This window comes from Pleurodeles waltl, chromosome 7 (genome assembly GCF_031143425.1).
Source record: "Pleurodeles waltl isolate 20211129_DDA chromosome 7, aPleWal1.hap1.20221129, whole genome shotgun sequence".
In the NCBI taxonomy this organism is placed as follows: Eukaryota; Metazoa; Chordata; class Amphibia; order Caudata; family Salamandridae; genus Pleurodeles; species Pleurodeles waltl.
In genome coordinates, this window is record NC_090446.1 from 969,201,106 (window position 1) to 969,217,759 (window position 16,654).

At 48.9% G+C, this 16,654-nt stretch overlaps 1 protein-coding gene across 2 annotated transcripts in view; it reads left to right on the forward strand.

Moving 5' to 3' along the window:
- The window catches only part of RNF213 (ring finger protein 213), a 1,978,231-nt gene that overhangs the window by 1,675,872 nt on the left and 285,705 nt on the right, over nt 1-16,654 (forward strand). For both annotated transcript variants that reach the window (XM_069199724.1, XM_069199725.1), the window contains one exon: nt 441-551. In XM_069199724.1, the coding sequence (XP_069055825.1) occupies nt 441-551 (111 nt within the window). The remainder of the gene's footprint in view (nt 1-440; nt 552-16,654) is intronic.

Below are 16,654 nucleotides of genomic sequence, written 5' to 3' on the forward strand. Positions count from 1 at the left end.
AAAATCTTTTGAAATAGCCACTGAAAGGCCATGTTGATTACAGTCTTCAGCAGCCAGTTGAGCCTTGCGAATTCACCAGTTTCTAGCCTGAGATAATTGTTTTGATCAGCTTTGTCTCATATCCACAGCTTCCCTTTCAAGGGATAATGATTTTTGCTAGTTTCTTTTGCCAGTGCCCTTGTGTTGTAAGGTGATATCCTTGTCACCGGAGAACCAGCCTTGGCATGCCTGAGTAGTAATAAAGAGAAAAGCCAAAAATATTTTTTTAAAACATTAATTTTCGTGATCCGTATTTTGCTATTTCTATGTAAGACATATACAGTATTAACAGAGATCTGCTTCCACTAGGTCCCTTTGTATATAAGGAATGCTAGAGTAGAGAGTATCTAACCAATCATCTCGCTCTCTCTCTCTCTCTCTCTCTCTTATTCTCTTTTTAGGAATTCAACATGGCCAAGACTGAGCAGGCTGTCTACCTGCTCCTCACTCTTTTCAGAGAGATAACAGTGCTGTACAGTTCCCCGAATACCAATCTGCACCCCAAACCTGCAGTAAGTGTTTCACAGCCATACTGGAGTTCCAGCATTCAGAACACGTGTGTTTTATTTCTTCTTTACAGGTCTGAACTAGAAGGCAATGGCTACTTCTTTTTAGAATTTTGTTTGGCTTTATTCAAGTTTCTTAGTAGCAACCCACATGAATATGTATTGAAAATTCAGTTCAGAAACTGATTTAGTGATCAATAAAGATCTCACAAAATTTGAAGAACATGTAGTAAAAAGTCACTGTATGGACTGTGCCAGAGGCACTTTCAAGACCCAACTCAATTGTTTAACCATAAATGAAATAAATGGAACTATTAATAAAAGGGGTTTTCTTTATTTTGTTTCAGTCATGATCAGTGTAGGAAGCTGGCTCTGTATATACTATATGAAAATGAGATATAGGCCCTAATTCTGAGTCTGACGGGCGGCGGAGGCCGCCCGCCAGACTTCCCCCCTCCGAAATACCGCTCCGCGGTCGAAAGACCGCGGAGGGTATTCCGAGTTTTCCCCTGGGCTGGCGGGCGGTCTTCGCAAGACCGCCCGCCAGCCCAGGGGAAAACTCCCTTCCCACGATGACGCCGGCTCGTAATAGAGCCGGCGGAGTGGGAAGGTGCGACGGGTGCAGTTGCACCCGTCGCGTATTTCAGTGTCTGCTTTGCAGACACTGAAATACTTTTAGGGGCCCTCTTAAGGGGGCCCCTGCCGTGCCCATGCCATAGGCATGGGCACGGCAGGGGCCCCCAGGGGCCCCGCAACTCCCCCTCCCGCCATCCGGTTCCCGGCGGGAGAACCGCCAGGAACTGGATGGCGGGAGGGGGAGTCGGAATCCTCCATGGCTGCGGAGCGCGCTCCGCAGCCATGGAGGATTCCTACGAGCGGCGGAAAGTCAGCGGGAGACCGCTGGCTTTCCGCGTCTGACCGCGGCTAAACCGCCGCGGTCAGAATGCTCGTAGGAGCACCGCCAGCCTGTTGGCGGTGCTCCCGTGGTCGGTGGCCCTGGCGGCCACCGACCGCCAGGGTCGGAATGACCCGCATAGTGTGCACAGAGTCCAGCGGTTCCCCAAGAGGCTTGACAGAGGCAATAATAGATAATAGTAATGCTCTATTTGTGGTAGTGTGGTTGAGAAGTTAGGCTGATCAGAGGGCAGTGTTAAGCATTTGTTGTAAACACGCAAGCAGTAAGTGAAAACACACACTCAGTGACTTAACTCCAGGCCAATAGGTTTTTATATAGAAAAATATTCTTTTGTTAATTTAGTATTAGAACCACCAAGTTCAGATTGCAGGTAAGTACATTCAATGAAAGGTATTTTGCATAAGTATAGTCCGAATTTTGAATCAAAACATTAATTTACACAGTTTTTCATAAAATGGCAGTAAGCTATTTTAAAAGTGGACACTGCAGCTTTCGACAGTTCCTGGGGAAGGTAAGTACAGTTTAGTTATCATGGTAAGTAAAGCACTTACAAGGTCAGTCTCTGGGGCATAGGCAGCCCGCTGTTAGGGGTTCAAGTCAACCCTAAACACCCAGCACTAGCAACACAGGGCCGTTCAGGTGCAGAGGTCAAACGGGAGCCAAAATAACATGGGCGCCTATGGAGACGGGGTGCTCCGGCCTGCTTGCAGGTAAGTACCTGCGTTGTCAGAAGGCAGACCAGGGGCGTTTGGTAGATCACAGGAGGGGCCCCAAGAAGGCACACAACACACACCCTCAGCAGCAAAGGGGTGGCCGGGTGCAGGGGGTACACAGGGTGTCAGGTGTTCAATAGGATTCAGTGGAGGGACCCGGGGGTCACTCAAATGCTGCAGGCAGGGCACAGGGGGACTTCTCGGGCTAGCCACCGACTGGGCACTGATAAGGGCTGCCTGCTGGTCGTTGCTGCACCGGTGATCGGTTTCCCACGGGCCTGGGTGCTGCGGGTGCAGTGCTTCTCCAGGCGTCAGATATCTTTGTCCCGGGCAGTCATGGTCAGGGCGGTCCTCGGGATTCTCTCTGCAGGCTTCGTCGTGGGGGTGCAGGGAGGTCAGTCCATGGGATGGACATGTCGGAGGTGCCTGGGGGGTAGTGCTTCTTAACCTCTTCATTGCCAGGCCTTTTTCTCCTCCTTTGCCAGGCCTTTTTTTGGCTATGTGGTGTAGTTTTCACATAGGCCTCCATAACTTTTTGTCCCATAAGCTATCCATGACAAAAATGCCTCCTTTTTTTCCAGCATCCTGGGGATTCTAAAAGTATCCAGAGACTGAGGGTTCCGTGACAGAGACAGAGAAATTAGCCGAAGTACAGAAAAAATTGGGGTTTTTGGCATTTTACTGGGACATAACACATTTTTCATATTTTTTGTGCTTTCAACCCCTTTCCAGTTAGTGACAGAAATGGGTGTGAAACCAATGATGGATCCCAGAAAGTAGACAACTTCTGATTTCAGCAAGGGGTCATTTGTGTGGATCCATCAAGGTTTTCCTATAGAAAGTAACAGTTGAAATAAAAAAATATTCAAATTGAGTTGGAAAAACAGCCATTTCTGTCTACGTTTTCTTCTAGAACTTTTTCCAACTATGGCAGATGTTTTAAAGCAATATACTGTGAAGTCCACTGGACCCTTCTGGTTGCAGGTTTATTTAGGGCTTGTAGGTTCACCAGGAACCGAAGGTACCTAGACCCAATAAATGAGCTGCACTTTTCAATAGGTTTTCATTGTGTACCCGGTATACAGCAATTAATTTTGTAAAGAGTGAAAAATAGGTATAAAGGAAACGTATGTATTTCCAAGAGTTTAGAAGCAGTGGCTATTTACACTTCCTTGAATTCTGGGTACCCATACTAGCATGTGAATTACAGTGCATATCTGATAGAGACTTCTAGTTCCAAATTCCTTACCTTAGAATTTTCCCCCAGGCGTCAGACTGGATCAGGAGATCTTTTCTTCGAACAATAGCCTTGCACGTCGGTAGGTGGCGTCGGTCGACTCCCCGGGCCTCGTAGTCACCATGATGACGTCGGGAGTAGTACATAGATGCCGCCTCAGCGCCATGACAACAGTTATTTTCTTTCCACACCACGAGCTGATCAGGAGAGAGCTACTTTGGTCTCTTTTTGACCGATTTCAACTCTTGGTGAGTTTTTGGTACCTCGAGATGTCCCCGTAAAACCGGTTTCAAGTCGCGCAAGAACTGTCACTGCATGATGTCAGTGACAGATCCGCATCAGGTCTGTTTGTGGTGCCTGGAGCGCGACCCGAAGTCGTGCTCCAAGTGCCGCTCGACTCCGCGTAGGTCCCGGTCTCGCTTGAGGGGAAGGTCTTGACACCGCTCGCAGAGCCACCATCATTCTTCTTCCTCTAAGTCTTCGGGCCAAGATAAGAAGTCGTTGTCGAAGCGGTCCCGTCACCCTTCGACTTCCCCCTGTCCCTCGGGTGATGTGACACGGAAGGAGCGTTGACGCTCGAGGCCTCTGTCTTCGGAGCCTGCTTCTGGGTCCGCTCCATGCTTCTCAGAGTTTCCGGGAGCCGGAACGACGGCGGCCCAATTGAACTAATTTTTCAAGGCCATATGCCTAATTTTTGGGTAGGCTGACCACGATACGACACCTTCGGGCCCAAGGGTTAAGGTCGTGGGGCCTTTGGGTTGCGCGGCTTTGGCTCCGGCCACCGAGGTCCCATGTGGATCCGCTCCCAGATACGCACCGATGCGGGTCGTACCATTGAGACCTTCCCCGGCACCAGTTCGATTGTCGAAGCTCCCGATGTGGTGGTGCCCACCATCAACCCGATCTTCATCCCTGGCAAGTCGGAGTCAGAACGCTGTCTTCGATGGGGCCTAATCACCCCAGGTCGAATGCAGACCCTTTTTCTTATGGGTACCATAGGAAGCTGGCTCTGTATATACTAGATCAAAGTGAGATATAGTGTGCACAGAGTCCAGGGGTTCCCCAGTGGTTTAACAGAGTCTAACGTAGATAACACTAATGCTCTCTTTCGTGGTAGTGTGGTCAAGCAGTTAGGGTTATCAGAGGGTAATACAAAGCATTTGTTTTACACACGCAGAAAATAAAAGAAGCACACACTCAATGATTAATTCCAGACCAATGATTTTTATATTACAAAAATGTATTTTCTTAGTTTATTTTTAGAACCACAAGATTCAAGTTGCAAGTAAGTACCTTGAAAGTTTCGTATTTCACACAGGTATCAACAGTACTTTGTTTGAATTTGGTAAGTAATACAGTTTTTGAATTATTGGCAAAAAGCTATTTTAAAAATGGACACTGCAATTTTTAAACAGTTCCTGGGGGAAAGAAAATTTAGATTTGTTTGCAGGTAAGTACAACCCTTACAGTCTTAGTCTCTGGGTTTTAGGAAGCCCACCGGTTGGGGTTCACCCACCACCAGCAACACGGGGTCAGTCGGGTGCAGAGGTCAAAGTTGAGCAAAATTAACATGGGTTAACATGGGCTCCTATAGAGACAGTGGTTACTCGGAATCTGGTCAGCCAGCAGGTAAGTACCCGCCACTTGAAGGGCAGACCGGGGGCATTAGAGGAGCACTGGAGGGGCCACAAGTAGGCACTAAATACACACCCACAGCTGCAATGGAACGGCCGGGTGCAGGGTGCAAACAGGTCGTCTGGTTTCCACTGCTTGTCTATGAGGAGACCCCAGGGGTCACTCAGAGGCTGCAGGCGATGTCTGGGTCGGGGGGAGGTTGGGGGTAGGGGAGGTCTCGGGCACATCACTGGTTGGACGGGGGGTGGCCTGCTGAACGATAAGGCACCGGGGTCGGTTAGGCGTCTGATATCTTCGTCTGGAGCTCGCAGTCAGGGAATCCTCGGAATTCCCTCTGCAGGCATTGTCGTGGAGGGGTGGAGAGGTCACCCCAGGGTGGGCACTTGCTCCCAATCTCCTGGAGACCGTCTTTTGCTGGGTGGACCACCTGGACACGGGTCGTGGGTGTCGGGTGCACAGGGGTCAGGACTCACTCTTCCGAAGTGAAGTGGGAGTCTTTATTTGTGAGTTTCTTCAGACAAAGCCGCTTTCCTCTGGAGTTCTTGATCCTTTTGGGTGCAGGGCAGTCCTCTGGAGATGTCCGAGGTCGCTGGGCCCGCTGGACCCATCGCTGGCGTTTTCCAGGTTCTTTGAAGCAGGAGACAGGCCGGTAGGGCTGGGGCCAAAGCAGTTGTCATCTTCCTTCTTCTCTGCTGGGGTTTCAGCTTAGCAGCACTTCTTCTTCTTGTAGGTCACCAGGAATCTGGTGAGCTGGGTTCCGGGAGGCCCTTAAATCCTAGATTTAGGGGTCAGAGGGCAGTAGCCAATAGCTACTGTCCCTGACGGTGGCTACACCCTCCTTGTGCCCACTCCTTTTGGGGAGGGGGGCACATTCCTATCCCTGTTGGTCCCTGTCCTCCAAACCAAGATGGAGTATTCTGCAGAGAGGGGGGGTCACCTCAGCTCTGGACACTTTAGGGGTGGCCCTTGCTGGGTTGGTCTCTCCTCCCTGCTTTTCCTAATTGTCCTGCCTGACTTGCTGCCAAAAGTGGGGCTTTGTGCGGGGGCAGGCATCTCCAATAGCTGGAGTGGCCTGTGGCACTGTAACCTGAGGCTTGAGCCTTTGAGTCTCACCGCCAGGTGTTACAGTTCGTGCAGGGGGCAGTGTGAAGCACCTCCTCCACCCAGGACAGGCTTTGCTTCCGACCACAGAGCGCGCAAAGGCACTCACCCCATGTGGTCAGAAACTTGTCTGAACGTGGCAGGGTGGCACAGACCGGTCAGTCCTACACTAACAGTTGTAACAGGTGGGCTAACATACAGGGGGCATCTCTAGGAAGCCCTCTGTGTGCATTGTTCAATAAATCCCTCACTGGCATCAGTGTGGATTTATTGTGCTAAGAAATTTGATACCAAACTTCTCCAAGCCATTATGGTGCTGTGGAGTTTGTAATGACAAACTCCCAAACCATATACTCAACATGGCTACACTGCTCTTACAATGTCTAAGAATTTACTTAGACACTATAGGGGTATATTGCTCATGCAGCTATGCCCTCGCCTGTGGTATAGTGCACCCTGCCTTAGGGCTGTAAGGCCTGCTAGAGGAGTGGCTTACTTATGCCACATGCAGTGGTTTGTGGGCATGGCACCCTGAGAGGGGTGGCATGTCGACTTGGTCTTTTTCTCCCCACCAGAATACACAAGCTGTGAGGCAGTGTGCATGTGCTGAGTGAGGGGTCCCCAGGGTGGCATAATACATGCTGCAGCCCTTAGAGACCTTCTCTGGCCACAGGGCACTTGGTACCAGGGGTACCATTTACAAGGGACTTATCTGTGTGCCAGGGCTGTGCCAGTTGCGGGAACAAAGGTACAGTTTAGGGAAAGAACACTGGTGCTGGGGCCTGGTTAGCAGGGTCCCAGCACACTTTTAGTCATAACTGGCATCAACAAAAGGCAGGGGGTAACCATGCCAAGAAGGCATTTCCTTACACAAGGGTATTGCTCTAAGAAAAAATCTCCGGATCCAGTCTGATGCCAGGGGGAAAATTCTAAGGTAAGGAATCTGCATCTAGAATATGTCTCTACCAGATATTTCGTTACCGAAGGTAAGTAACTCTCAAGATATCTTCTTTCTTACACATTGACTCCAGCAGGCCACCATCCCTGTGACTTTTGGCCATTCCCAGTAGGTGCAAATTGCTACCTGTCTTAGGAATATTGATGAGGCAGGTTCATTTGCAACCCACTGAGAATCACAAGCAGTGTCAAACACACTGTGGTACAATGCTGATAGCGATTTCATATTAGCGAATTGCAAAAAATTGCTATTAGGAATTGCAAACCCGATTTTGTAGATCTGGCCCCAAATGCTTATACTAGAGTGTTTGGTGGCTCAATTGAGGGACACCCACCTTAAAGCCAGAAACAGTACATGGGATCAAGGCTTCTCAGCCTTCCTCCTCATACAAGGATCTTTGTCTTGATTCATCCCATTGTTTGAGTTTAAAGCGTGAGACAGTGAATTTAAAAAAGCTCATTTGATGGTACTTGAATAAAAAGTCTTTAAAGGCAAGGAAAATAAATGTTTACAGTGTCTAGAAAAAAGGATGTTAGTCCCTTCATGCTCATGATTAGCAACATTTGTGGCAAATAGCAGCAAAAACTTCACCAGTAGCTGTAGCTGAGACACCCCTTGTTTCACAAAAGCAGTGGAAGTCAACATCTAAGGGAACATCTTGCTCATCTGAAGCCAGAGAGTAGATTGAGTGTTACAGGTCTGTGCTGGCTATGGATGAGGTTACCCAGCAGAGGTTGCTGGGGTAATACAGCTGAGGAAGCTGGGAGTAAAGAAGTACTATTTACAGGCAAATCAGTGGTTGCAGTTACTGCATTAAGTTAATTGGAAAAAAGAAGGTGTCTCAACTCTGCAACCTATCCATGTAGTCTCTAAAGCTGGTTCTCAAGTAGCTCAGGTTTAGCACTGAACTGACTTAGATGTTGATGTTCCTATGTTTTGTTTTAGCTGGCGTAAATGTTCTCTTTTGCATAATATCTTTATTCTGTTCTTTTGTTTGAGTATTCATGGAGATCTCATGATGGACAACAAAAAGTTGAAGTACCTGGAATGCCATTTCATCATCATGAGTAAATTAATAAACAACACACTCTTCCCACAGCAGAGCTATCACTATCAAAGCAGAGCTCTAATGTGGCATCTAACCTTCTCCCTCCTTCTGACCATCAAATGAACTGGAGGATCAACTGCCACACGTGCTGCATGGTACAGCTGTGGAGCTCCTTGGCTGCCTTACGTTGACAGTGTAGTTTTTCCTCTGTGCGAGGGTGTATGCCTGTATAAATATGTATCTGATAGAGAATTTCCCCAGGCTGGATCCGGAACACTTTTCATTAGTAGTACCCCTGCCCTCTGATAGGTGGTGTCGTTCAGCTCCACGTGTGTTGTGGGTGTCGTCCGCGCCAGAAATGATGTCTGCAGCACCTATATAACACCACGTAGGCATGTCGACATCAGTTCTTTTCTTTCCGTGCCTAACAGCGCAGATCCGGAGAAAAACTACCCCATGAGTCACTTTTTGGCTCAGCCTTTTTTGACATTTTGTCAACTTCTTTTTGAAATTTTCCTCCTCCAGTGTCTGGGATGTCATTCAAGAAGGCTGGCTTCAATCCCTGCAGTGCCTGTCAGCTGATGTTAGTGATAGACCCCCAGCTTATTTGCCTTTGGTGCCTTGAGTGACCAGGACTCTAAGTCCTGCTCGAACTGCCGCACCATGAACCCCAAAGGCCTCGAGGGAGAGATCTCCCAAGCTCCTGGCAGCTCGGAGGGCAGCATCGCGACATTCAAGATCCCGGTCAAGAGGAAGGTCCCAGGAGCTGCCGTGGAGTCCAAGATCCTCATTGCACTCCAAGTCATTGGCCCACTCAGGTAAGTCCCTTCGCAAGTAGAAGTCTTAGTCAAAGAGGTCTTCAACTTCTCCAAGTCTGTTGGTCAGTGGCACAAGGGCCCGTCAGTATATGAGGCCTGGCTCCGTGGTAGAGCCTGGGCCTGGGCTGACTCCACGCCTCCTTGACTTTCAGGGAGCTGTGGCAACCCCTGCCCAACTAAGCGAATTCTATGAGTCCATGCACCTCATATGTGTATGGGCTATCTCCTCCGGCTTACCTTTGGGTCCTGATGGGTTACCAAGGGCCTCTTCTGGTTCTGCGCTGGCGGCTCTGGACCCAGGTTCAGTTGGGCCCAGTAGACCCTTTCCTGGGTCCATCCAGCACCAGTAAAACCACCTCGACCTTCCCTGGTGCTGGGCAATGCTCCTGGCACCTACTGGCAGTGCGGCCCCCATTCTGATCCCTGACACAGAGCTGGAGGTGCATTGCTTGATGCTGTTCCTGGCCCCATCTGAGGTGCAGCACTTGTAGCCATTCCTGCCACCGTTTGGAATCATGCCTTCCAGGTCGGAGCCTATATCCTATTCTTATGGGCTAACAGTCGAGGAGAAATGGGAGGGTTCTCTGGACCCTGAAGAATACCAGCCCTATGAAGACCCTAACATGGACTGTTGTCATAAACTGGGTGAAGCCCGTGGACTAGATACTTCTCCAAATATTGGTATGCTTTCTCCCTCTACTGTGGCTACTGAGGAGGGAACGCCATGTGCAATGGTGGTGCGGAGGGCGGCTGAGGTCCTTGACCTTCAGTTGCCTTCACTGGCAGCATGTTAACCATGACTGCCACTAGTGTTGCAGCTTGGAGTCTCCCCCTCAGAACCACTACTCCTGTTCAGCTAAACCCTCACTGATGTCCTTCTGGGAACACGGTCGAAACCCAGCAAAGGGGCTCCTATGAATAGGACAGTTGCCTGTTATCACAGCCCCACTACAGGAGAACCAAACTTCCTCACCCAGCAACCTATACCAGAGAGCTTGGTGGTCCAAGACTCTACGTCCCATGTAAATCTTGGTGCATTTCCTACTGCATCCCCCTGACAGGTAATCCAAGAGTTTGGACACTATATAAAAGATGTCGTTTTCTTCCTCCAGCCTGGCATTGTGGTCCCTGATCACTGCATGCCCTTTAAGCAACTGTTACCACCCTCTGTGCGACATGGTTTTGCAGGTGCTGCCAGAGGTCCTGGAGTAGGCATGGGCCATGCTCTCACAGACTGTTGCCAGCTGGAAAGATGCAGCAAGGTTCACTATATGTTGTGGACATGAAAGGACCGACTCACTGGGCGGAGTGTTTTTTTTTATAGTGGGCTTGAGGCCCTACGCCTGGTTAAGGATGAATGGCTTTTCGGGGACTGTCCAATTGTACCTGATGCAAAAAGTACAGATGATGGACTGAATGCTGAAGAAAGTAAAACATTAACCCCCCCAGTCACAGATCTGCTCCTTTTGTTTGCTCACCATAGCATTCCAGTTTGGGCCCAGCAGTATGCAAATCAGCCTTGACCCTACTCCCCATTAAAACAGTCCAACCCGAACTGCCAGGTCATGTCCTATCTGGACTGTAAACAAGCATCTTGGGACCAGTTTCGGGGTATCACCCCATATCAGCCAGGCTAGCTTGAATTGTGTGGCATAGCAAGCACGGGATCCACAGCTGGGCATACCCTTCCCACTTAGGGCAAGAAATGCAAACAGAACAGATGATGGACGGAATGGCGAACGACGTCAATCATTCACCTCCAGTCACAGAACTGGGCCTAAATCATAGTTTTTTTGCTCGCCAATCTAGTTTGGACCCAGCCATATACAAATCAGTCTTGAGCCTGCTCCCCATGAGAACAGTCTAGCCCGAACTGCTAGGCCAGGTCCTCCCTGGATTGGGAACAAACATCCTGGGACCGGTTTTGTGGCATCACCACTCATCAGCTAGGCTACCTTGAATCCGGTGGGATAGCGAGCATGGGTCCCATGTCTCGTCATACCCTTTCCCCTTAGGAAAACAAATGCAAAAAGAACAGATGATGGACGGAATGCTGAACAATGTCAAACGTTCACTCCTAGTCACAGATCTGGGCCTAAATTCATTGTTTTTTTTTTGCTTGCCATGCCTTTCACGTGAGTCACTACTGGGATGGGGCGACCATCTGGAAGAGGTGAAGATCAGACGACTCTGGTCTCCATCAGAATCCATACTCCACATCAGTGTGATGGAGCTCCTTGCAATCCAAATGACATTGATAGCCTTTCTACCCACCATCAAGGGAGGCTAGTTCAAATGTTCACGGGCAACATTACAGCCATGTGGTACTGCATCAAAGAGGGCAGGGTGGGTCAATGGCGCCTTTGTTAAGAGGCCCTGCATCTCTGGACATGGCTGGACCATCAGGGCATATCTCTGGTGGTTCAACAGCTGGAGGGTTCTCTGAATGCTGGGGCCGACAAACTCAGCTTAGGATGCAGAGCAGATCACGAGTGGTGTATCCATTTGGTGGTAGCGCAAGGACTCTTTCAGCATTGGGGAGAGCCTCTGTTTGCCTCCCCTGAGAATGCGCATTGTCAGCAGTTTTGCGCTAGAGTTTCTAAGGCTGCCAGTTCGGATGGATCTTCTGTTGCAGCAGCATGGGAGGGTCTTCCATCTAACCCTGTCTAGCCTCTGCCTTTTTGTGTGGAGGTTGAGTTGCAGCAATTGACCGCTTTCGACCTTCTTCCCGAAGTCAGTGATGTGATCTTGGCAGCCATGTGCCCCTTCACAAAGACAGTATAAGCCTGCCATTGGAAACAATTTGTGGCACTGTGTACAGAAAAACAAATTGATCCCCTTTCTTCCCCTCTTTCTCAAGTTCTGCTTTTCATTCTCTCTCTTGCCCAACAGGGCTCTGCTCTGGGCACACTTAAAGGCTATCTTATGTTTTTTTGTGGCTGGCTGACTAGCCATCTTTTTAACGTTTCTCAAAGGTCTTGTTCCTCTTTTTCCATTTGTCATGTCTCAGTGGGACCTTAATCTTGTTTTGTCATTTGCATGTGTGCTTCCTTCAAGCCTGTCCATAATTGTCCTCTCAGGCTTCCCACATTTAAAACCTTCTTCCTCATGGGGATCACGTGTGCCTGAAGTGTGATTGACCTTCAGACCTAGTCATTCAGGCCTCCTTACCTCACTATCTACCTGACAAACTGGTGCTTCGCACAACAGCCTCCGTTATTCCGAAAGTGGTCACTTCATTTCATGTTCCCCAATCCATCAACCTGCTACCTTTTACACTCATCCTCATCCCTCTAAAGAATAGGAACAACTTCACCATCTGGACCCAAAAAGAGCGTTGATCTACCTTGATGGAACAAGAGACTTCTGGGTGGATGACCAACTCTTCTTGAGGTATGTTGGAGTGTAGAAAGAACGGGCCTTGCCAAAGCAGAACATTGAAATATGGGCCGTACTCGGCATTAAGATCTGCTACGTACTCGCCAAAAAGCAACACTCTGAGGGCTTGCATTCTCATTCTACCAGCGCCAAAGCTGCTACCACTGTTTTAGCATGCAGAGTTTCAGTCCTGGATATCTGCCAGGCAGCAACGTGGGCTTCTGTGCACACAGTACAAAGCACTACTGTCTGGACAGTCAGGTCCATAGAGATGGGCACTTTGCCCATTCAGTTCTGCAGGACTTTCTTGTCTGTCATTGTTCTGCAGACCCACCTCCTGGGATGGCATTGCGTGCATATGTATTCTAAGATAAGTAATCGGCAGCTGGAAGTCTTTACCAGATGAACAAGTTACTTACCTTCGATAACGCCTCATGTGTCTATATGTAGCCGCAGATTCCTTACCGACACACTCATCCTTTGCTCACTGAAACGGAATTCTAGAGACAAGCTATTCCTTTTTTATGGCCCTAGTTTTTCACACCAGTGGTCAGTATTATTCATGGCTCTGCACTTCTGGCGAAGAAAGTTGTGAAAAGAAACTGATGTTAGGGCACCTAGGTTATTCCCATATAGGTGCAGCGGACATCACTTCCAGCGTTGACTGTGCGCAGGTGTACTGCTCACGAAAAGTCTTCTGGATCCAGTCTGATGCCCAAGGAAATTCTAAGGTATGGAACATGCTGCTAGATATAGGGGGTTATTCTAACTTTGGAGGAGTGTTAATCTGTCCAAAAAGTGACGGTAAAGTGATGGATATACCACCAGCCGTATTACGAGTTCCATAGGATATAATGGACTCGTAATACGGCTGGTGGTAAATCCGTCACTTTTCCGTCACTTTTGGGACGGATTAACACCTCCTCCAAAGTTAGAATAACCCCCATAGTCTCTACCAGATTAGGAGTTACCAAAGGTAAGTAACTTGTTCTTGATGACATTTTTGTCTTTTAAAAGAAAGAAGATATAAGAATTACAGAGGCAGTTCTACTGATGTGCTTAAACCCCATGTTTAATCTTCTGATAGATGTATATGTCATAGAACTGCAATGTGTTTAATTTAGTGTCACTAGGGAGTGTTTTTTCTGATTTGCTAATAACTGATTATTTTGAATATAGGTGCACACAATTTGGCACTGGTTTAGCTCATCTATTTTTTAATTTCAAATTTTGTGTAGATTGGCCAGGGGCCATGAAATAATTTGGGGTGACTAAAAGGAGCTTGTCCCAATTTAACACCTATAGCAATTTATGCTCTCTATTAGAGAAAACATTATTTGAGTGAATTACACCAAATATGACATGAAGATAACAATTTACTCATCAACTTATATATACTTTATCTGACAATTTAAAACCATGCAAAGTCAAACAAATACAATAAAACATCTTCTATATATATCCTCAATTTCTTTTGAGATGACCCCTGCGACCTGTAACAGAAAGGAGTCAGTGGTAGTGATTGTATCCCTGTCAGTGGCACCCTACCCGTTCTTTCTTTTTTCCATCAGCTGCAGTCCCAGGCCAGTTATCTTATGGACCAAGGAAAATGGACTGGCCTGGCCTCACCTCTTTCGGGTGCTGACGAAAGCAGACGGGCCTGCCCTCGGCCTAGTCTTCGCTCGGGCTGATGCCTGGGTGTATCCTGCACAGTAGTATGTCCTCTGCGCAGTGTGCCACGAGCCCTGCCTCCTTCAGTCAGCAACAGGTCAGCCAAGGAGCCAGAGAATGATGGGACATGTTGCCAATGTCCACCCTCCCAGCATAACAGGATGACTTCTGCACCTTAAGCGCAATGTGCCAGCAGCCCTGCCTCCTCCAGAGAACAGCAGGTGAGCCAAGGAATCCGAATGATGGGACACGTAGTCCCTGTATCTGATAGAGACAACTAGCCGCACATTCTTCATCTTAGAATTCTCCCCCAGGCATCAGACTGGATATGGAAACTTTTCTTCAGCAGTACCTCTGCACTTCGGTAGAGGGCGTTGTGGTACTCCATAGAGACGTTGTCCCTGGATATGACGTTGATGGAGTCCATATAGTCCCTTCCCAGACATGCTGATGTCAGTTTCTTCTTTTCCACACAGCAACATGGATCCCGAGAAGCAGTTCCCCTGGCCATTTTTGGCCTTCCTTTTTTCACAGTATTTTTAATACTTGAAACAGTGTATATGTTTACAGGCTTTAAGCCCTATGGGTCATATGCTCGACAGATGTCGGTCAGAGACCCTCACTCCGTCTGCACGTGGTGCCTGGGTACCAACCACGACGCCGACTACGACGCCTGTCAACAGCTGAGGCCTAAGACCTTGCAAGAGCGGCAGATGAAGCTGCTGATGGCGGGGGTGGCGCAGAACTCTGAGACGTTATAGTCCATCACCTTCTACTTCGCATCCCGGAGACCGTTCTAGGAGTTGATCACGTGCGGCTCCCTCGACGTCTCCAGTTCCGACGCCATCTCCAGGTAAAAGTTGTCCTTGGGTGAAGTCACGTCCTCTGGCTTCCCTGCCCCTGTGTGACTTACCCAGATCTTGTGAGGACAAGTCTACGCAGGAGTCAACCCTGTCCCTTTCACCTTCTACTGGCCCCAGGGCGACTCTGGCCCAAATGTGGAACTATTATTCATCCTTGCATGCTGTTTTTGGGTCTCCTCCTCCCTCTGGAGCGCCTTTGGGCCCTAATGACGTGGCGGGTGCTCCAACATGGTCCTGACCCGTGGCTTTGTCCTCAGTGACCATTGGGCCCCTCGACTTCGACTCCAGAGTCGGATTGGCGCTGATGCACAGCCTCTTGCGACTTCCATTGCCTGCGCTTGATTCCTCCCTTCCAACACCGTCTTCGGCAGTGTTGGTACAAACGACTTCACTCAAGAGCTCTATTGGTGTCTCTCCGGAGTCAGGCGTTGCCACCTCCAAGGTCGAGGTCTCTCCCTCTCTGCATCGTTTGACACCGACGCTGGGAGTGGCGCCGTTGGAGTTGGATGTTCCTTCATTGTCTCTCTCTCTCTTGTTCCTCCATTGGAGGGGCCTGGACATCCTCAGCCTCCTCATTCAGGCTCCATTCCGCTTACACACTCAGATTGGTTGCTTGATTTGGCCAATGCGAGCGGTCTTGATTCCTCGCCGGAATCCAGCCTCCTATCATCCCTGGTTTGGATACTGAGGGTAGTTCTGCGTTTGCAGATATGTTGAAACGGGTTTTACAGGTGTTGCATTTACAGCTTTCTACTGTGCAATTGCCACAGATCCGTAACTTGATATATTACATATCGACTGGTCTTCTGTAGAGCCCGCCCTTTCTTATTGTGAGGCTCTTTATGATATCCCCTTGGGAGCTTGGACCCAGCCAGTTTCTGGTCCCCTTGTGGAGTGTTTTATCTCCCACAGACACAGGCCAGCCCCGGAGGAGCCGTTATGACTTTGCTGGCACCCAACGACTCAAAGTTTTGTTGTGCAAACTGCTTTGGCTGCTCACAGTCTTATGCAGATCCTCCTATTCCACCAGAGCAAGAAGCCAGGCTGCTGGAAGCTTTTGGTAGGAGGCTTTTTGCCTCATCTAGTTCGGCCTTGCGTTCCACTAATACCTCTTGTGTACTTGCTTGCTTCTCCTGAATTCTGTGGGACTCGGTGGAGCGTATTTTACCTTCTTTGCCTGACGAGGCTAGAACTGTTCTCATGCCCTTGGTACGGGATGGTCAGCAGGCTGCCAAACTGAGTGTTCGCTGTTGTATGGCTACCACTGATTCTGTTGGGTGGATTATGGCATCCTCGGTAGCGCTACAGCAAAGAGCTTGGCTTCGTTCATCTAATTTCTCCGACCTATTCAAGATTCGTTGCTTGATATGCCCTTTGATGGCAAGTCCCTTTTTAGTGGGCCTGCCGATTCAGCTTTATGTCGCTTCAGAGGTGCTCATGGTAGGGCAATATCAGGTCCTCTTCCTCTTCTGCAGCTTCTTTACGGAGCATTTACCATGGCATAGTGCTCACGGTCTCACACCCTCCCACTGAGAAATGAGGGTCCTCTTCCAGGTGTGTCTGTAAACGTGGACCACCTTTAGCAGTTGTGCTATCATTCTGGAGTGTTTTTGGTGTCAGTTAACATCCAGTCTGAACTTCCTTCTCCATGCAGGTTTAATTGTTATTACTGTGTTCTCCTCCATCATGGAGATTTTGCTTAGTGGCACAAGTCTGTGCATCTGGTGGTGCAGACCACTTCTGTTCAGTGGTTGCAATACCATCAATGACA